The sequence below is a fragment of the Triturus cristatus genome, chromosome 2_1, assembly GCF_964204655.1.
Source record: "Triturus cristatus chromosome 2_1, aTriCri1.1, whole genome shotgun sequence".
NCBI lineage: Eukaryota > Metazoa > Chordata > Amphibia > Caudata > Salamandridae > Triturus > Triturus cristatus.
This window is the reverse complement of record NC_140581.1, coordinates 1,164,777,176-1,164,798,853: the sequence shown is the minus strand read 5'-3', so window position 1 is coordinate 1,164,798,853 and position 21,678 is coordinate 1,164,777,176. Positions and strand designations below refer to the sequence as shown.

The window sequence follows — 21,678 nt, the reverse complement described above, 5'->3', positions numbered from 1 at the left end:
CTCAATATCTTATAGTCCACCGTCAACATGGAGAGCGGCCGATACGCCGTGCGCGCATCGGCCTTCCCTCCAGGCTTTAATAAGGGTATCACAATCGCCTCCCGAGCAGTGGCGGGCAAGCACCCACGTCGCCAGGCTTCGCTGTAGAGGGCCTGCAGCTGCGGGGCCAAGAGATCCGGAAACGTCGCATAGAACTCGACAGGCAACCCGTCTGCCCCCGGGGTTTTCCGACGTGCCATGTGTCTAATCGCTGCCCGAATTTCGCCCAGCGATATGGCCCCGCCAAGGTCTTTCCCAACCTCCGGGTCCAGGCGAGGTAAGCGGGCCTCCAGCAAGAAGTCCGCTAGGCCCTCAGGCTCCCCCTCCATGGTGCTATCGTATAGCCCAGCGTAGTATCCGGCGAACTGCTGATTTATCCCCTTCTGGGAATAAACCGGGGTACCCCCCTCGTCAGCCAGGGCAAGTATCGGTTCCCCCCGGGCCGCCGGGTTCGCCAACCAAGCCAAAAGGGATCCCACCTTATCACGCTCCGCGTGCGCGCGCATTAAGTAGCTTTTATGGTCAAAGCAGCGGAGCCTCTCCACCTGCGCCGCCACACCCTCACGTGCCTCAGCAACCGCAGCCAACTCGCCGCTTCCCGACTGATGTGCCCTTTCCACCGTCCGCAGCAGTGCCTCCGCCTCATCCACCTCCTTCAATAGCGACTTCCTCACTCCGGCTGTGGACGAGATACAAACCCCCCGAACAACCGCCTTGAGCGCGTCCCATTCCGTCGCCCGGCTTGCCGTCGTGCCTGCGTTTCGCTCGAAATATTGTGTTAAGCAGTCACTAACCTCAGCCCGGAAGACCGGGTCCTCCAGGAGCAGAGGGTTAAGACGCCACGTAGGAATAACCTGCCGCTGCCTGGACCACTGCAACATCCCCATACAGGGGTTATGGTCCGAGAGAGTTTTCGCTAGATATTCACTATGGCGCATCATCGAGTGGACGTCCGGAGAACACAGTATACCATCCAATCTGACATACAGCTCATGGGGGGCAGAATAAAATGAGTAATCCCTGTCCAGCGGGTGATGAGTACGCCAGGTGTCTACCAGACCCCAGGTGTCCTGCCAGCTACGTCGAATATTGGCCACCCGACGCACCGCCGACTGTGCCAGGGGGGGTGGGACCTATCCAACTCCACATCCGTCACTGAATTAAAGTCCCCTCCCAGTACCACCGGCCCCGTCAAATACGCCGCCAACTGCCCCGATAGCCTGGAGAAAAACGCCGCTTGGTCCATATTAGGAGCATATACGCTACACATGCTCAAGTCCCTCCCATCCAGCCGCCCCTGCACTGCTACAAACCTGCCCTCTGGGTCTACCAATGTCATCAGGGGTTGGAAAGGGACACCCGCTCTCACCCAGATCAGAGCCCCCCGGGCAAACCTCGAAAAGGTGGTGTAGTATACTCTCTATCTAAGTGGGTCTCCTGAAGGAAGGCTACCTGAACCCCCCTCCGCACTAAGTAGGCATGGATTTTATGTCTCTTCACCATAGAGGTGAGCCCTCTCACATTCCAAGTCACAATTCTCAATTCAGGGGGGGTCCCCATCCCATCGTCGAACCAACCATCCCTTCCTACCCCTCCGAGGCACACTGACAACCCCCTGAAACCCTAAAACATCCCAACTCCCCGATTCCCCACCCCTCCCCAGAACAGGCTCTAAACCGCAGTCACCCATCCAAATATTCCCCCAAACCGAAACCAAATACTCTGGTAGCCACCAGAGTCTCACTATGTCCGTGAGGTTGAGGTGGTGACTCTACGCCTGACGGGTTTGACGGTGATCCTTCCCAAAGCATCCATGCCCAGTTCCGTCAATGTCCTTCCCCCCCCAGCGGTCCACCCCCCACAAGCTCCCCCACCCCCTCCCCCGGGGTCCCCATGAGTTTCCAGACCTTCCACCCATGTGCATCACCTGGTATCCGGCCCTCCTGAAGCCCCAGCAGACCCGAATCAGCGTCCCTCTCCACATGTACCCAGACCTCCCTGCCCAAGTCCCTTAGTTCAGAGCCCGAGCACTCCCCAAACCTTCAAGCGTCCAACATTCCATCCGCCGTCCCCGGGGTAACGTCTGGCAGCACCTCCTCTTCGTTGTTAGCGCCATCCGAATGGGAGTCCTCCGTGCCCTTCTTAGAGCCCGAATCCTCGCTGGGCTGGGAGGCCGTGGCTCCGGAAATCACCGAGACCGCCCGCAGCGCGGCTCTCCTCTCCAGCGCCGTCTGGGACGCACCCGGAGATCGGGCCCCCGCCGACCTCACCCTGTTGCGTCTGTTGCGACGTGCCTTCGTCGGGGTACCCCGCGGCCCCTCTCCAGCAGCATGTGCCTCCGCTCGGGGTCTAGCTGACTCCAGCCAACTCCAGGCTGCCGCAGGGTCAGTGAAGAAGAAAGCCGCCCCATCCATCACCACTCGGAGACGGGCCGGGAACAACAAAGAGTATTGCAGCCCCTCGTCCCGCAGTGCCCTCTTCACCGCCAGGAATGAGGTGCGTCTGCGCTGAACCTCCATAGGGTAATCCGGGTAAATAGAGACCCGAGCATTCTCCACCTGGTAGGGTCCTGAAGTTCTGGCCCTCTGAAGGATAATATCCCGGTCCTTGTAGTGCAACAGACGGGCCACCACCGGCCGGGGCGGCCTGCCCGGGTCCGGGGGGCGGGCCGGAACCCTATGCGCTCTCTCCAGAGTAAAGAACCGCGTAAGTCCCTCGGGCGCCACCACCTCTTGCAGCCAGGTCTCCAGGTAGTTCAGCATATCTTCCCCTTCGATCTTTTCCGGCAGCCCAACTACGCGAATGTTGTTACGGCGGTTGCGCCCTTCAGCATCCTCGGCCCTTTTTTCCAGAGTCACCACCCGCCGTAGGAGATCCGCTGTCTGATCCTCCAATACCTTCTGCGCTGGCTCCACCAGGTCCATCCTGTCCTCCGTGGTCTTGACCCTGTCTACCAACTTCCTGTGATCCGCCCGGAGCAGCCCCAGGTCCGAGGATACCTGGGCGATATCAGTCTGTAGCGCCGTTTTTGTGTCCGCAATGGCCTGTAAGATCTGGTCGAGCTGTCGCTGCTGTAGGCCCGCCGCAGAGTCGGCGCCAGTGCCACTCTTGCCGCCATCGATGGGGTCCCCCGCCGACTCCACCGCATGCCCTCCCGGCTTGAGTCGCGGCTTGCCAATTCTCCCGACCAGGCGGTGCGTCCGAGAGGTCCTCCCCAAACGGCCTCCAGGCCCGCTCACCAGCCCCGTGAGCAGTGCAGCCCCTCGTCAGCCTCAGGGGCCCGCTCCGCCGTACCTTCGGTTCCCCAGGGAACCAGCGCTCTCCTGCCTCTCACCGGGCTCCTTGACGGGGGGGGGGCCCACCAGCCGTCGCTAGATCTGCCGTGTCCGGGGCTTTGTCCGGCCCTCTCCACTGTCCTCCGAGGACCGGCGGGACTGCCGCGCCACCCAGAAGCCAGGACCGCCCGTCCGCTGCCTGTGGCCAGTCAAGCCACCACCTCCAAGGGGTCGCTGCACCCACCACGTTGTCCCACCAAACACGTGGCGTCTCACGGCGGGTGCTCCAGTTCCAGGCCCTCCTTTGCCAGCACAATCCTAGTGCCGTCCGCCGTGTCGCCGCTGCCCTGCAGCTCTGCCACCGCTGCTAGGTCACTCTATGGCTGGCATCCCAGCCCCGGGCTCCGTTCTGAGGGCGATCCCCGCAGTCACTCTCCGACCAACCGGGTCAGGCCAGCACTTCCGGCGCCCACGGCCGATGCAGCCTCCCTTCCGGCCCGCTTCTCCAGCACTGTGGGCCGCTGCTTCCCGTCCTCTCAAAGGCCGCCCAAGATGGCCGGCGGCCGCCCGCCTCCGCCGCTTCTCCGGCGCCGCGTTCGCCCACTGTACTGTGTTCCACCTCGTCGGACTGCTCCAGGGGTCCCGAGGTTGCAGGGGGAGCCCTCCGGGAGCGTCTAACCGCCGGGGGGACACTCAATTCAGGATCAGTTGCTGGGCTGGATGCGGAGCTCGTCGCTCACGCGTCCATGCCCGTCGGCTGCCAAGCCACGCCCCTCAACCTTTTTGTTTAACTTAACCACGTTCTGGGTATGCCAACTCACCGTGAGTAAAACCTTCCCTTTCAAAGAAGCCAGCACCGGTTCCATCATTAAATGTTTTGCTTTCTGGTTATTTTTTATTGCAATGACTAACATCTTTTGAACTGAAGAAGACAACACTCTGGGTTGTAAACTACTACAAGGGGGTGTAGTTCCAAATACAACACATCTCCCAAGCCTATCGTGCGATTACTTGTCATTCCCATTTGCGTGATCCATTGCATGACAAAAATGGCAAAAATTCCAGCACTTCCACCAGCATCCACTGACTGTCAGAACTCTTCAATGGGGTCATAGAACAACACAAACCATAATATTAAATAACCTTAAACGTCAGTTGATGAAGGCATTTTGTTGTGCCTCTCTGACAAAGCTGCCTTGGTTCCTGGCTAGAAAATTGCGTCCCCTTTCGCGTCATGTACAGGGGGAAATCCAGCAGCTCCGCTAATACCTGAAATTGTTGTAAGTTCTTTCCTGTGACAGAAATAAAATTGATGCCAATAAAATTCCGTGAGACAGATGGACCCGTAGATTCCTCACCCACCCGATGAACCAGCAATAGTTTGGAATCATTGCGGCTCACCAGAAGATGATGGAGAGGTCATGAATATTGGAAGATCCAAATACTGTCGAGAAATTAACTTTGACAGGGCAGCTGAACACAGCACAGGGTGCAGTACAATGAATCCACTTGTCAAAGGCACCCATAACTGAAACCTAGCTGCCCGAAATCTTCTCTGTGGATTAGCAGCAGATGTGATGCAGTTAGAAAGTCTTCCCATGCTTTCCTCAGAACCAAGTTGCTTAATTTGAAAATCGCTTTTCAGCACTGAATAGTAGATAATGCGGCAAAAACCATTATTCATAGATAAGCATTGGGGAAATTAAATGTTATGGTTGATCTCCTTCTAAGGAGGAAAACCCATAGACAAGCATGCTAAGCCATCAGACAGACATTAGACTGCAAAGATTGCTTGAATTATGTCCTAGATCAATTACATCAGTTTCTTTACTGCATGGGGAGTCCACAATACAGACTTCTAATTCTTTGTAATCACGTTGCGTGTGATTGATATCCAAAAGCATAGCAAATCTGCTAGCCACCAACAAATATTGAGCCTCTCTCTGGATTTTGAGGGGGAAGTGCTGGATAGCCAACCAAGCTATCCAACCTACCTGGGCAGTAAATGTAATTCTAAAAATTCTTTAACTTCACTTTCTCATTTAAAGGCTCATTTTCACTCCTGGCACCCTCCTTCAGATTCTTGAAGAACATAACTTCATGGTAGAGAGCTAGCAACAATGATGAACATGCTTAAGTATGTGAGATTTCTCCTTTCTTCAACCCAGCATGTTTCTATCCCAATTGAGAAGAATTTAGACAAGAGGGTGTGTTTTACCTTTGCTATTGGATTCATGTTACTTGAACCTAATGTTGTCTATTTACCTTACCCTGCCTGAATTTCTTAACATGTATAAGTCAAGCATTCAACACATAATCCCTCTAAACGGACTCTCTAGTGACTTTGTAAGAATCCTCGGAGCTCACCATCCCCAATTCAGGTGCCTTCTCATTCAGGACTCAGCACATATATGAAAATTCAAGAACCAGCTTGTTACCTTCTTTTCCACAACATGTTTCTTTACCATAGAATCCAAACTTTTGTTCCCTTTTGACTTTTCTTTTAAAAGATTAAACACCACGAGGAGCAAGGCGCCCAATGATGAAGCATGACACCCAAATGGGTGTGTGAGGGTAACACTTCCACATAAGGAAGATCCCCCTTGAACGGTATATTCCAACCACACCTTTTCTTTAACATTTTCTTTACCCTCTCCACATAGGAACAAGTACCCACACTGATTAGATGTGTCAATTATAGTGAGGAGCACAGGTACTGGACCTTAAACTGGTTCTTAGTCCCCCTCTTTATGATTCATGATACAGGGACACTTAGCCATATGGATGAAATCTGTGTAATTAGGTCCTAACACTAGATATCAAGACCAAGAGAATTAATATTTTAACCCGCCATCCCATACTGAAACAGTGTATACCAGGAGGATTTTCACCCCATGTTAATAAGATTTCTGCCTAGAAAAAAAATAACAGAAAAACAACAGACCTACTTTTGTTCAAGTCCCTTTATTTGCCCTTAGAAGTACCAAAATATCATTAACTACACTTGTTTTTATATAATTCAAACCTCAGAGACATTTGCTTCCTCTTAGTGAGTGCCTTCTCAACCTAGGCAATACGCTGTCCTCCCCTCTCACTCCGACTCCGCAGTACATCCGAACCCACCATCTGTACAAAATGTACTTACTAATGACAGATGTCCACCCACCTCATGACACCAGCATCAACAGTGTCCTGGTGCGTGGTAAATGGCAGTCTCACACCGAAACTAAGTGGTTGCCCAGACAGTGAAGGCACTAGCAGGCCCGAAATTGGCATAAGGAGCAGGTGGGGGGTTGGCAGTGACATTGCATGAACCCCAATCGACAGGCTTCACACAGAGGCCATAGTGCAGTGGCTTCAGGAGCGCAGCAGAGCAGCAAAGAGTAAGGCCGCACGCATAGGGCTTCCCCAAAGCTTATGAATGCTTGCCTGCCATACTCAAGTGTACAGTGATCCCCTCAAGATTGCAGCCTTACACTTGAAGCACACAACCATAATTAATCCATTGTTTGCTGTTCGGAAACATCAACATACTGTTTTCACAGCAGTGACTGTCCCTAATGGCTTTGGATCGAAAAGCAAAATGGCAGCTGCAGTGCTCATGTTGCTAACTTTTTTGCGTTAATGCACTGGCAGGATTATTTTTTTTAAATTTTCTTTATTAGCATTTTAAGAAAGAACAAACATTACAACCCAACAAGACCAGTTATTACATCCGTATCATAAGAATCCAATATTAAATTAAAAGACAAATTCACAGTTCCAACATTGACATTGTACATCTCAATCGCTACGAAATAAGAGAATATCGAAGGCGTTTGGGCAGTAAATACAAGGCACTCAAGACATAAGAAAATTCATTTTCACTCCATGTTTCTCAAAAACGCCACTTAATGTCGATGACACTAGACTGCTCATATAAAGCACCAGTACCTGACTTTACCGACCACTTATTCCACTCACTCGTATTTATGAATCCCCAATTGTCCCCAAGGAACCCTCCCCATTCTCTTGACGTGTCTGTGCCCACTCCACAAATGGCCCCTATATGTCTCTCGGCCTGGATGCCGATGGCATCATCTCCCAAAATGCGGTTAATTGCGTGTGCCCAAATATTACATCCTGGATCCACTCTTTCATTGAAGGGATTCCTCTCCTCCCCCACGACATGGCTGCTCGGCGCTTGGCGAAAAGTAAAAGCATAGCACGGAGTTTGCGAAACGCTACTGGCGTGTCTTTTACATATCTCAGTAATCCAAGTTCAGGGTCCAGATCGCCAAGTGTGCCAATTATATCATGAATGGTAGTGAATATATTGGACCAGAATTCAGACAAGCTTGGGCAGCTCCATGCCACGTACAAAAAAGTGGCAGGGATCAGACCGCACTTCCAACAACTATCATCTTCCCTGATCCCCATACGGTGCAGTTGTGAGGGGGTCCTATAGAACCTATGTAAATATTTGAAATGGATCAATCGAAGCTTGTAATTGGGGGACAAAGCGGTAAGCTGAGTACAGCAATATGTCCACTGTTCTTTCATTATCGGAGTCTGTAGTTCGGCATTCCATGCCAGGAGGGCCCTAGGTTTCAATAAGGGGGCAGAGTTTTGCATGTTATTGTACATGCGTGTAATGAGTCTGCGAGGAGAGTCCGACTTAAGCACATTCTCTAGGGCGAGTAGTGTGGTGGGGGTGGAGCAGGAAAAGTGTCATGTAGATCTCTACATGTTGCCCTGAGTTTATAGCATAAATAATTCAGAAAAGTGCACTGCATGCTCTTCTAGAGGTTCTGGGGCAGGCCGAAAAGTCTGTCCAGGGTATAATTCTGCAAGCTTACGCATGCCCATCCTCCGAGCCAGTACTCTGCTAGCGACCTCCCCCATAGTAGGTAGCATGGGATTGTGTGCAAGGGGAATAGACAGTGCATATAGAATTTTGTGTTGCGCTCTTTCTCTAAGTTTATCCTATGCCCATCTCAGTGTCTCGACCGTGTCAATACAATCCCGGGGCCGCTTGTAGGCTTGGTATAAGGCCACCTAAAGGGGTACCGGTGCCACAACATCCATTTCCACAGCTGTGTGTGGCTGGAAAGGGGTTGTGTGCACCCAGTAGTGCAAGAACTGTGCCTGTGCACTGAAAGCGTATAGTGGAATGTCCGGCGCCCCCAACCCACCCTGGTGTAACGGAAGAGTCAGAAGTTCCCAGGAAATCTGTGCCTGTCGGCCCACCCAAACCAAAAAGATCAATAAAGAACGAATAGATGTAAAGTAGGCCTGTGTGAGAGGAATCCGGATATTTATGAATAAATACAACAGTTTAGGCAAGACCACCATTTTAGCTATTGCGGTTCTCCCAGCTAAAGACAGGGGAAGCCCGGCCCATGCGGTGACCTTTTTCCTCCAACCATGCGACAGTAGGCCTGAAGTTCATCTCCCAGATGTCTTGCATATTCCTACTGCGCCACACTCCGAGGTATTTCACCGGGCCGTAGCCCACTTAAGTGGAAAGTCAGTAGGGAACGGAATAGTGGCGTCCGTTAACGGGAAGATAGTTGACTTATTCCAGTTAATGGACAATCCCGAAAGACCCCCAAATCTAATTAATTCCTGAAGGATCGGCGCCATATTCGGCTCCGGGTCCTTAATATACAAAGTGACGTCGTCCGCGTATAACGAAACTAGAAGGGCCCTTGTGCTGAACCCCAGTCCCCTGGCAGTGTGATGTTGTCTAATGCGTGCCGCCAATGGTTCCATTGCAATCGTGAAAAGCAAGGGGGACAGGGGACAAGCCTGCCTAGTGCCACGTGAGATGGCGAAGGGATCCGACAGCATACCATTAACCCGGATCCTCGCCGAGTGTAAAGCAGTCTCACTAGGCTAAGGAACAGGGGACTGAACGCCATTCGTACAAGCACAGCAAAGGGATACGACCACTCAAGCGTGTCAACAGCTTTTGTAGCGTCAAGAAACACTGCTATCTCTTTCGAATCTGGGTGTGAATAATGGACCACAGTAAAAAATGTCTGTAAATGATGAGATGTGGAGCGCCATGGAAATAAAGCCTGATTGGTCTGGGCGGGCAATCAATGGGAGCAGAGGCTGCAGGCGGTTCGCAACAAATTTTGCTAGAATGTTTACATCTACATTTATATGGGAAAGAGGTCTATAGGAGTCAAGTTCGTCTTCCGGCTTCCCCGGGTGCAACAAAGTAATAATGATTGCTTCCCGCATTGACGGCGGTAAAACACCTGAGGTCTGCGCCTCCTCATACAATGCAATTAAATGAGGTGCCAGTTCCTCCACGTACGTTTTATAAAAGGCCTTGGTTGAGCCATCCGACCCCAGGGCCTTATCCAATGGTAAACTCTTACTCACCTTGGTGACGTCCTCCACTGTAAATGGGACATCCAAATATTCTCTACAACTACCCCTTATAAGCACTGGCAGGATTATTGAACAGTTTATTATAATTATTACTAACTAAGGTGAGGCATATACTCATCCTGTTTGTTGATACAAGAGTGTATTACTGCTACTCTTCCTTGAGTGCAAGAGCAGGAAATTTACAGGACCGCTTATATCAAAGATGTGGCTTTTTGCAGTAATTTATATTTACATAACTTTGGAAGTTTGTTCTTTTGCGAGAAATAGTACCTCATTTGTGCCTGTGGTTAGAAGTGGTGTGTAACAGAACTCATTTTTGGGTTGCTGGACTTTCTTCATTAGACTTTGACCTGAAGAAGAGAGAGAAAGGTAGAAAAGGGAGAATGAAGGTGATGGAGGAAGATAGGAAAAGAGTGACAGGGAGAATGTGGGATAAAAATAACCCACAAGTGTTAAATAAAGAGAAGGGAAGTGTGGGATTGTGTAATAAACAGACACAAAATGGAGTCAACTCTAGGTAGCTTTGTCAATTGGAGCCCCAGTATTCTGCAGTGGTCACCTTAACAAAAACATATAGACTCATGCAAAGTAAGCACTCCTGAGAAAGTACCACGGCACCTCTTATTCATAATATTTCAAGGTAAATTCTTGAGAGTACCTGACCTATTTAGCTGACCAAAGTAAACATTTTTAAATATATATTTTATTAATTGTTTAATCTCGTAATTATGAAGTAAATATTTTTTAATTATAGGTAAAATTCAGCATTGAATTCGCCCAGTTGATAATGTTTCCAGTGTGTTGTATAATCCCACTGCAAATCAGATATCATATTATATTTTTGCTTTAAATATTGACCATGTTTAATTAGACCTTTCCTGAATAGGTAAGAATTTATTTCTTTTTTCTTGTTGCACCACATCCCTCTTGATCCTCTTGGGGTAATTGTCAGCAGATTGCCTGACTGTGGTCGACATGGTGTTCTCATTGATATGAGCATTTTGATAAAAACTAACCCTTATTTGGTTTTTATTTCAAATATATGTGAACTGCAAGAATGTTTGCCTGTACATTCTGTGAATGAGTATGTTTGCATATTGAAGGAAAAATATTTCCTAATCTATACATGACAGCTCTTGAATTTGTGCAAGGATGTGCTCTATAAATATTCCAATATATGTTTTAGCTTTTTGTTATATGTAACTAATCAAATTACTTTTCATATGGGTTAGAGTAGATTTCCTAAGCCCTAAAAAGACACTACAACCCGTACGTCCCTTCTCCCTGCTGAGTTAAGCTCATATCGGCATGAGTGTTAGGAGTCAAACAAAACCTTTCAGAAAATCTTTTATCTTAGTATGACAGAGCCCTGCATGACAGTGGCGGCTGCTCAGGATGCAAAGTGGTGAGGCAGCCAGCGCGGGAGCAATACAAACATAAAACCAGATGAAAACAAAAATTAAAAAATGTAAAATACCACTTACCTGCCGCTGCGGCTGTTGCCTTGCTCCTCTCCCAATCCTCGACTCCCACGGTCTGGTGCACACTGTGCAGGCTCCCAGATGCCAATCCCGAAGCTGCTCTCATGCTGGGAATACAGTTACCAAGCATGAGAGAAGCACTGGGATTGGTCTGAGCGGCCTGGTTTGCTGCTCAGATGGGACCTGGGAGCCTGTGTGTTCTCCACCCGGCTGTGCAGCACTACTTGGGTTGGAGAAATGCTAAATGCTCGTTGGTTTGGCTGTCTAAGATGGCCTGCCAAACCGACATGTGCACTTGCAGTGCCCACCATTGCTCCTCCCTGCTGCAGGTGCTGTCAAAGGGTGGCCCCGCTCTCCCTAGGACTCAGCTCGCTGGCAGGCTACAGGTGAGATGAAAAATAAAACAACAATAAAATTATTTTATTATCATTTTATTTTTCACGTTTATAATCTGCTGGCACTCAGTAGTGGGGCGATGCACCTCCGCCATGATGGAGGTTCTGCCCCTGTTGCACAATCCCTGAAATCAGCACACCCAAGTATTTGTACTTTATATTATGATTATTTTCAATACACTGTTGGTCTACACTTAAAGTGAATTAAAATAATTGTAAATAATTGTCATCAAGTACTATCCACGTTAAGGCAATGGTCAGATATGCTTCAATCGTATTTTGTTTTCAACAACAGTGGTCCCCAGAAAGTGAAATGGAAACCAAAGGAATGAATATAGACTCAATCGTAGCTATATTTAGTGGACTTGTCCAGCCGGACAGAGGTCTGATATTTACTTGTAGGTTTAGGATATAATCATACAAAACAATACATAAAATAGGACACAATCCTTTGTCCTACTTAGCCAGTAGAGTACATAAACAAGGGAGAAAACGAACAACAGGGGGCTCAAGCAAATCTTTTCTGGTTTGTTACACAAGGAGTATATACAGTGTTACAAGAACAAATCTCTACAAAACACCTTTACAGCGGAATAAACGAAAGGTTTTTTCTGTATAGCTGTATTAGTTTATTCATGTATGTCAAGTCTTGTGAAGCTCTTATGTTTACCTTATTTTGCCATAAGGCCTAAAGTAGGAACTCTCTATTTTAGCATTCCTCAGCCAACCTGCTCACTTGTCTAATCCAGTGGTTAATTTGACCTGGTGGTTTCCAGGGCTTCGCACAGGCACTTAATTGTCAACACTGGTGCATACAACAGTCTGCCATATGGTGGCGCTGTCTGTCTAATTTACATATGAGCACAACATTAGTTGTATATTAATTAAATATTCATAAAAAATGGCTAATGCCTGCGGCCTCAGCCATTTATGTAGCTTTGTGGGCCTGGAATAGTGTGAATTGTCACACTCGTAGGCGTGTGATGCTTTGTAGTTGTGTGGTACTGTCATTTGCTGCGGTGGCTCCTGATGAGGGCCCTGGCACTTCGGTTTTGTTTTTTTACAAATTAAGCACTGGTCTAATCAGGCCGCAGATGCCATTATCTTATATTCTTTTGCATTGTGTTCTTTGGAGCAAGGAGGGGGTAGCTTGTACTCGGTTGCTGTTTTGTATACTGCGCCGTGAACAGTACTCTTGTTCGAATCTTTGCAAGTTCACTCGAGCTTATTGCTACTATAGATCCTTGCAGAGTTTGCAAGATCATCTCTCGTTGAAAGCACGTTCCAGCTGCGGTGTTCAATTAAGAACTTCAGAAAAAGCACAACTTTTCTTTCTCCGGCCTACTTACCTGAGCCTCGGAAAATATGCCAATCAATTATCTATTTTAATAGTTGGCACAATGTGAAGGGCTCTCTTTCGAAAGTAAGCAGGCCCATCGTCTAGGATTTATGTGTTTACCACACACTCTATCTCATATATTCAACACACATGCAGTGATAATGTTAACATAAAGCGAGGTTTGTGTTGTATGTAACACTATATAAACGCATAAAAAGCCATGCCACACATGTCGGTTCCTGTGAAATCTTTGCCTCAGATTGAAAAGTGTAAAATACAGCTGGACTAATCTCTCGAATTATAGTCCCCTGTTTATGTTTAATAACCATTCTTTTCATCCAGGGTAACTTCTTTTATTTCTAAAAATATTGTTACTTTATGTGTGTTCTATTTTTGATTCCTTGTTTCAGGGCTCGTCTGCATTTTTGTCTGATGTGTTTATTTCCTTTCCTCCCTGTTTCTAGTGTGTGACCTGCAAGTGCACACAGATTGTGCTCCGTTTGCCTGCAGTGATTGCCGCCAGTGCCACCACGATGGACACCAAGATAATGTAAGTCTCCATCAGAGCCTTCTGGTTAGTGCACCGCCAACACTGATCTTTGCTTCCCTCAGTCTCAGTTCAAGCTGTCCAGCTGCTGTTCCTGGTGTCCTGCAGTGGCAACATTCCTGACTGTGAAAGTATGAGATGAAGATTGTAACTCAAGCTCCCCCACTTGGTAGAGCATGCGATCCGGGTAACTACCACTGGAAGGTTAGCATATTTCTAAAGACACCTCACCCCCCTCGCCCCCAAATGGACTTCCGTCACTCAGATGCTCCGGGGCAAGATATTGAAAGAGAAAGACATTCCATCTGGCGGGAGTTAAGGTGCTATTGCCAGCAAGTGGGTACTTAGCGGGAAGGTCCTTCAGCCATTCTTAGCCCTTGTTAAGGGGCCAGTACACATTGTTCCACCCCAGGTGGATAGAGGAACGGCAGGGAAATATTGACAGAACTTGTATCGGAGGCAATGGTGGGTAAACTCAGTGGGCCATACAAAGAGCCTTAAAGAAGACGTGCTTGGTGGCCCGAAGTCCCTCTAGCTCATTTCGCCTCAAGAAGAGGTGTTGGATTGGATTGGATTGGATTGGATTGGATACTTATAGAGCGCAGCTATCACCCTACGGGCATCTTGGCGCTTTAGACTGAGGAAACCATACCAGGACGACAGATAGAGGGACAGGGAGAGCGAATCTGGGTTACACTTTGGGATAGAGCCAGGTTTTAAGTCCCTTGCGGAATTCAAGTAGAGAGAGTGTTCCCAAATGTAGCTCTCTGGCAGCATTTCATCGCCTCTGTGATCCAGGATTCATGGAGAGATCGGAGTCCAACGCAAAGTCCAAAGTTCCCACATAAAGCGCTCGGACAGATTGGGCACTCTGGGAGGCTGGCCGGGGGTTTTCACTGCCTGCTGCTATGATTCGTTGAAGCCATTGATGCTTGGTGAACGTTGACATATACTATGGTGTAACTAGCCCACCCGAACTGCACTGAGTGAGCAAAGCGATCAACGCTTCCACCAGGGAGTTTTGAGGGGTATCCATACACTATTCCAATTTTTGTATGGTGAGTAAAACATGCCTAATCCTCCGCACTCGTGTTAGGGTATTATCCTTCTAGAAAATCTTGTGAACATAAGACCGAGTTGTATTTGCAGGAAAATATTGCTTACAGTGATTGACAAGTACTAGGTTTTACAAGCAGTTCAGATACCCTTTCCCTGCCATTAGACAGGGTATTCTAACATTTTTAAAGATATCTATAGCTACTTTACATTTGTTTTCTTTTTTCTATCTGTCTAAGTAAATTCGTAGTCATACAGCAATATATTATGACTGAGAATCTTCTTGGAAGCATGTGCGTAGAAAATGAAAGCTGCTCAGGCAACGTAACTGAACTCATTCACCCCAGCAAACGTCTGCAGTGGCAAGCAACCGACTGATGGAAGGAATGCTTAACCTAATCTCAACCCCTGGCGATTGCTGGGGCCACCGTAATTCCCAAGAATTCCCACTATATTCCGGAGACGCATTTGTGCCAGGACACACAATATGGTCCAAGATCACAAAATACCAGGGCCACTTATACCAAGAATGCCCCCACCCCATTCACAGCAAGACGCCGCTCCACGCAGACGCGCAGTCACGGACTGCCATTCTCAGTCCCTTAGACTCTGTGATGCGCAATCAAAGAAGGCCAGCAGGAATAGGGCCTGGCAAGAGCGCCTCATGGAGAGACACATCCTCGTGCTGAGCCCAGGCAGAACAGACTCTTTGCAGCTGGTCGTTTCATTGTCTTCCATTACAGACACACACTGCACATTTGGGCTGAAATGTAAGGTGCCCAACATTGTCACACGCCTTTTACAGTTATTTATGTATGTGCATGCCCTTGTGTGTTTGTGTTGGTATTACCATACTGCGCTTGCACCAACGGGGTCGGTGCTGAAGAGCAGCTGAGAAGTCTGCTGACCTCCCCTCCTCCTTCCTTGACATTGAGGCCACCCCTAGCACTGGCGCATGCATATGAAACAAAGAAGAGCATTCGAGAACCACGGGCACTCCGAACCGAAGGGCTTTCGACTAGAGTGAAGCCGGGTGACGAACTGAACCACCACACGCTTAGCCTTTGTATGCCATTGGGGTTCAGGGTGTCATACTGCCTCTGGTATATATTGGGAGATAGGGGGGCAGACCAGACAAGAAACCATTTTGTGTGTGAAAAAGGCCGCTTTATTGAAACAGGTGCACATTACAATATCAAACCTGCCAAATGCCTTACAAAACTAAACCTCGCTATACATCTGATATCTAATACCTGACCCCTCCCCTACGATCCCCTCAACATGGCCCCCACCCTGCCATTAATATATTACCAACATTACAATGTATTGCAGGTAAAATATACCGTCCTATTAATCCAACATCCTATGCCTGCCTTTCTGAAACTGTAACTAACCAAGCATCTAAAACTGACCATTAAACAACCTGCCTACCCTTTCCCTGCCCGTGTTCCCAACTTCCAATGCTAACCAAACTTCTGCCAACCCCTGGCAAAGTTTTCAAACCCCCGCCCCTCAGAATAAAGGGCGGTGGGGGGTACCACCTCCCTTTTTTCTGCCCCTCCTGCTCTGATTTATCTGACGGGCCCTCCACCCATGTGCGTCTGCACATTCACCGTTCTGACTGACACTTCCCGAACCGCTAAAAGATACAAATCCATGCCCATCCTAGACAAGTGCACGCCATCATCCCTGAACAAATTCCACTGCATCGAAGTGGATTTCCGAGTGGCAAATCCTGCCAAAACCCAGGCTTCTTCAAAAACGAGCCATTCCAGTATATATTTTCCTCCTTGCCCTGTCTACTGCACCTGGGTTAACAGCTCCTCTCAACACCCTATGTGGCACAAACTCAGTCCAAAGGACAAAACAAGCTGCCCACTGTTCCTTCAACAAAGCCAAATTCTTCTTCATGCTCCTCATCAAAACCAGGCGTTTCTCTCTGCACATGTCGTTTTCGCCTAGGTGCAATACTAGAATGTCCGGGCACCTGCTGCCCACCAACAATCTATTTAAACAAGGGACCAGCTCCTTCTAACACATGCCCCCCTTACCATACCAGAGACTTTAAGCCTGTGCTCGTTAAAACCTAAATTCGGCCCGAAGTTACTCTGGCACGCCTGAACTTGTGCTCTTTTTATGAACGAATGCCCCACAACCAAAATAGTCATCTCCTCCAACTGGGGGCCGGAGACGGAACCTGAAACGTGAAAATTTAGCATGAGATGCGTACACTGACATCCACTGCACGCGCATTCCCCTCTTCCCTTCCCACATATCGCTTGTAGCAATCTGACAACCAACGTCCCAAGCGCATAATTTGATCCTTATCCCACCCTCTGCTACTTGCCTCTGATGCTTGCCTATGCGAAAAGAGTGCTCCATCCACCCCTATGTTTCCAGGCTTTCCGCTACACTGCCAGCAATTGAAATGCTGTTACCCTATCCCCTTTTTCATGCCTAAATACCACCCTCCAGGCCTCCCGACAAGCTAGACCACTGTACAAACCACCTGATTTGGCAAGACGATGGGGAATATGTTGCCTGTAACATTATTCACTTTCCTATGCCCCTCTGGTCTGTTTTAGATCTACCCAGCCAAATTTGCACCCCACATCGATGTGTAACCACGTGTTGCCATACCACTCCCCCTCCCCTTTTTGTGCCCAATAATTTCGATACCCTGAACGCCCCAAAAAACATCAAAACCATCAACCTAGAAAACAGAAGTCTCAAACTCGTCTCTACACGTCTCTGGCAATACAGCCAGCACTCGACTCAGCAGACGCCAGGAGAGTGGTTTCAACCTTTCTTCCCTGGTCCCTGCTCTCTCACCCAGCCGTCTAAAATTCCCCTGCCCCTGGTGGATAGCCCCATAGCAGCTTACCCAGCAAAGCAATCCCATCTATTTTCCCGGCGATTCTGATCCTCGACAGACCTTTATCAATGAGGTCAAGTATGAATTAAATGACCTCATCCGCCAACCCTCGACGCTCCATTTGGCTCCTGACCGCAGGCACTCATCCCAGGCTAAACTGGCTGCCACCCTGGTGGATTGTGCTAGTGACCCTACCACCAGTTGCAGCATCCTACGTTGCCTATGTACCACAGGTGCGGTGGCATTGGCGTCGGGTCTTGTCGGCGTCCTCAGCTAACCCACGGAATCTACCCCACTGGGAGCGAGACAAAGTATATACTATGTCATTGTCCACACCTGGAACGTGTAATGCCCTGAAAGCAATGTCATACCTCAAGCAGCCCAACACAAATACTCTGAGCAATTTAAACACCTGCTCATCCCTTGCGGACTGACGGTTCACTATTTCTACTACTGCCATGTTATCCACCCGAAATAGAACCTTCTTATGAGCTTATTCTTCCCCCCACAGAGTTACAGCTACCAGTAAGGGGAAGAATTTCAAGAAGGCTATGCTCCTGCCCCCTTCCCTCCACTGTGTAGGCCATTGTTCCACACACCACCTACGCTGCTAAAACAATCCACAGCCTAAACTGCCTGCTGCATCTGAGAATATCTGTACGTCCCATGTTAGATCTTCCTCCCTTGCCAGGGGAATCCCATTAAATGATTGCAAAAATACGGTTCACATCCTCAAGTCCCCTTTCACTGCAGCTGACAACCGAATATGATGATGAGGTAAATGGTGCCCTGACAATGCTCGCCTAAGTCTCCTACAGAATGTCCTTTCTGCCCTCACCACTCTACATGCAAAGTTTAGGTGACCTAAAAGGACCTGTATTTCCTTCACTTTTACTTTTTCCGGGGACCACATGCTCTGTAGTAAATGCAGCATTTTCGCTTTTTTGTCAAGCGCGCCCACATTGCCCTAGAATCTATCTCGATTCCCAAGAAAGACAGTTCTGTGCTGAGTTCCATTGTCTTCTCTGGCGTTAGCGGCACCCCAAGCTCCTCCATCAGATCTTGGAAATTTTCCAGCGCCCCCTGGCATTCCCTGGAGCCGGGAGATCCCATGAAGAAAAAGTCATCCAGGTAATGCGTCACTAGCTAATGCCCTGTGCGCCGTGAAAATAGCCACTTTAAAAATGTGATGAAGCATTCAAATAACGCACATGAAATCAAGCACCCCATCGGCAGTGCTTTGGTCATGTACCATTTCCTTTTAAAATGGATACCCAGAAGATTCCAACCTTCTGGATGGACTGGAAGCAACCTAAAGGCCGATTTTATGTTGCATTTTGCCATTGGTGAGGCTGCGCCCGCAGTCACTACCAGTGACATTTGCACGTCAACCGATGATTAAGACACCGTGGCTGCCTCCTCCGCAATAAAGTCATTCACTGATTACCCTTCTGGCCATGACAAATGTTGTATCAGTCTGTATTGTCCTTGCTCCTTTTTTGACACTACCTCAATGGGGAAAATGATCAACGTCTCCATGGGCCAGTCTTTGAAGGGTCCTGCCATCCTACCCTCGTTCGCTTCATTCTCCAGCTTATCCCGCACTATCAGTTTGTGCTCGGCGGCTGAACGCAAATTCTCCGCCCATCGCCTGTGTCTTGGACCCATGTAACCCAATCGAAACCCCCATCTGAACCCATCCCTCAAAACATGTGCTGCTCCCTGATCCTCGTATCCCCTCAGCCCAGCTTCTACTTTCTCCAGTTTAACCGGAGTACAAGCCTTTTCACCCAGGCCCTTGCGGTCCCTTACAACCCCCCCCCCCGCTGTCCGGCAAACTGTTGCTGGGGTCCCCTACTATTTCCTCCCCCTTGTTGCCATTGCTTGCCTCCTTGACGATTGCCGCCCACCGCCCCGAAACTGTTAACCAATGCGTGCCGCCCACTGTACTTTGAGCATTTGTGGCGGAACTTACAGAACTTGTGGATACACAACCCCTTGTTGAAATCTCAGCAGGCTTCCCCTGTTCGTGACTGCCTCCCACCCCTCCCTGGGTGGACTTCCCCTGAAAGGGCCGGTAGACTATCGGCAGTCCGCTGGCCATAAATATGGTCTTACCCCCTTTTGCCGCTCCCATTGTATGCTGCCACAAGTTTGTGTCCAGCTCCCCCCCTATTTTGCCTCGGGGTCCCATGCTAGGCACGGTCTAAACCCCTCAACATATTGAGCCCATACATATCCCCCTCCCGTGATTTGGGCCTTCCTGATGAAGTCCATGTATTTGCATAATGCCACGCAGCGCTCTGGGTATTTTTTGCAATACACCCTTGCAAATATCAAGAATGCAGCTGTCCAATTTTCTATTGTCAATGGGACTTTTGGCCATTTTGCTAATTCGTATTCCTCCTCCTTGGACCTTTCTTTTGACCTCACTTCCCTATGCAGCAGCTTAAGCATTTCAACATACTCGCCTTTCCAAATGCGATCTTTCGTTGCCAGCATCAAATGTGCCCTTAATGGTTTTGTCACCCCCATGTATGGGAGTTTCCTAATTTTTAGTTCCCTACTTTCTGGCACTTCCTTCTTATCTCCTTTCTTCTCCCTGTCTTCTGGCACCTTCTCAGTGTTTGCGCTAACCTTAACTTTTGTCCCCTTTTTACCGTCGTCGTCACTTGTGCCTATTCCAATGTCTGTGTTGTACTTACCTCTTTGCAGCCTACCCTCACCTGCCTTCGTACCCACCGAAACCGTTATGGGCTTCTCATTTGCACCATAAGCCTTACCTGGCTCTAAGGAGGATGTCTGTATTGTTGCAGTCTACCTCGCCAGTGGCCCCGCACACTCAAATGTCCTTGTTGGCCTCACTGCAGGCTCCAACACCTTCTGTGGCCTCTCTGCGGGCGCCTGAAACAAACTAGCAGAAACATTAATTTGCCCCCCATCTCTTTCTTCTTCTCTCAACTCGCCTTCTTCAAGGCTTTCCTCATCGAAATCTAACTCCTCTTGCCCTGGCTCCTGGGGCCATTCATGGTATGCCTCAAATCTAGGGGCCCTACCGGACCCACATCTCCCCGCTTCTAGGGGGGCTGATTGGACCTGCCGGTATTCCTCCGGCTTTCCCCCCGTCTCTCAATGTTGTTCTGTGCCCCAGCGGACCACCGTGACCCGCCAGGTGTTGGGGCCAGCGAGGTCGTTCTGGGCCAACTGATGCTGGCCGCAACAGGGTCCCTCGCCGATATTAGGCGCGCCGTTCTGGGCACCACCCTCGCTTTGCCTTGGCGCCTCCAAGCCGCTCCCAACTCTGCCGAGTCTGCTGCGCTGCTCCCCGGCCTACAAAACAAATATCTGGTCTGGTGTGCTGGTGCCCTGCCAAACCCCTACCTGCTGGTTCCCTACCAAACCATCTACTAGCGTGGCCGCCTTTGGGGCCACTCTCTTGACCTGCGAGCGGCCACGATCACTCATTCCGCCTCTTAGGTAACGTGCATGCCGTGACCGCGGCAGCCACACCAGTCTCCGCTCGCCGCGGTAGACGCGATGAGCCTCAGGCTTCCTCCACAACGAGGTCCATCCTTCCGGCCTCACTGAGGAGCTGCAGTGCTTCCAGAACACAGTAATCTTCCATAATCTCTCCTACATCTCTTGCACTTCAGCTATCTAAACCTACTCAACCAACCACAACGACTCCTTGAAGAAACATTTTCTACACTACAATCCGCTCCCAGCCACCAGGTCACCAAACCTAAAATGGTGGCTGGGTGCCCAAAATGCCCATCCCTTATAACTTGGGCTACATTGGGCTGTATTTTAACCAGCCCAACTGGGCTGCTCGGGCTACAAAATGGTGGACCACCCGCCCCGCTCCCACCCCTCCCAGTCTGCCAGGGGCGCAGACCTTCCTCCGGTCGGCTGCCCCCAAACCCCCTTTGTTTTCATTGTAGTGTGATTTGAGTTTGACAGCAATGCCCCACCTATTGAAGGGACCGACCAACGTGCACATGTTTGAAGGAGTTAGGTCTGTCACAGAGTCAGTACTGTTTCTATCCCGGAAGTACACACTAGCCAGGATTATAGCATGTGCTACAAGCCAAAGAGGAAACCCAGATGAAAATGTGGATTGCCAAATGGCATTTTGGGATTCAGGTGTGCGCTTTCAGTTACTGCATTGCATGGGTTGGATGTGTTTGGGCGGGAAGCTCTTGGGGAGATTTCTCCAGAATGCAACGCTGCATACTTCTTCAAAATAGTCTGACAGTTGCACATACACAGTCCTGATTGTTGCAGGAA

General features: G+C 49.2%; 1 protein-coding gene across 2 annotated transcripts in view; it reads left to right on the top strand.

The window, feature by feature from the left end:
- DGKQ (diacylglycerol kinase theta) overlaps positions 1–21,678 on the top strand; it is a 1,093,519-nt gene that overhangs the window by 623,010 nt on the left and 448,831 nt on the right. For both annotated transcript variants that reach the window (XM_085636612.1, XM_085636613.1), the window contains exon 4: positions 13,378–13,463. In XM_085636612.1, the coding sequence (XP_085492738.1) occupies positions 13,378–13,463 (86 nt within the window). The remainder of the gene's footprint in view (positions 1–13,377; positions 13,464–21,678) is intronic.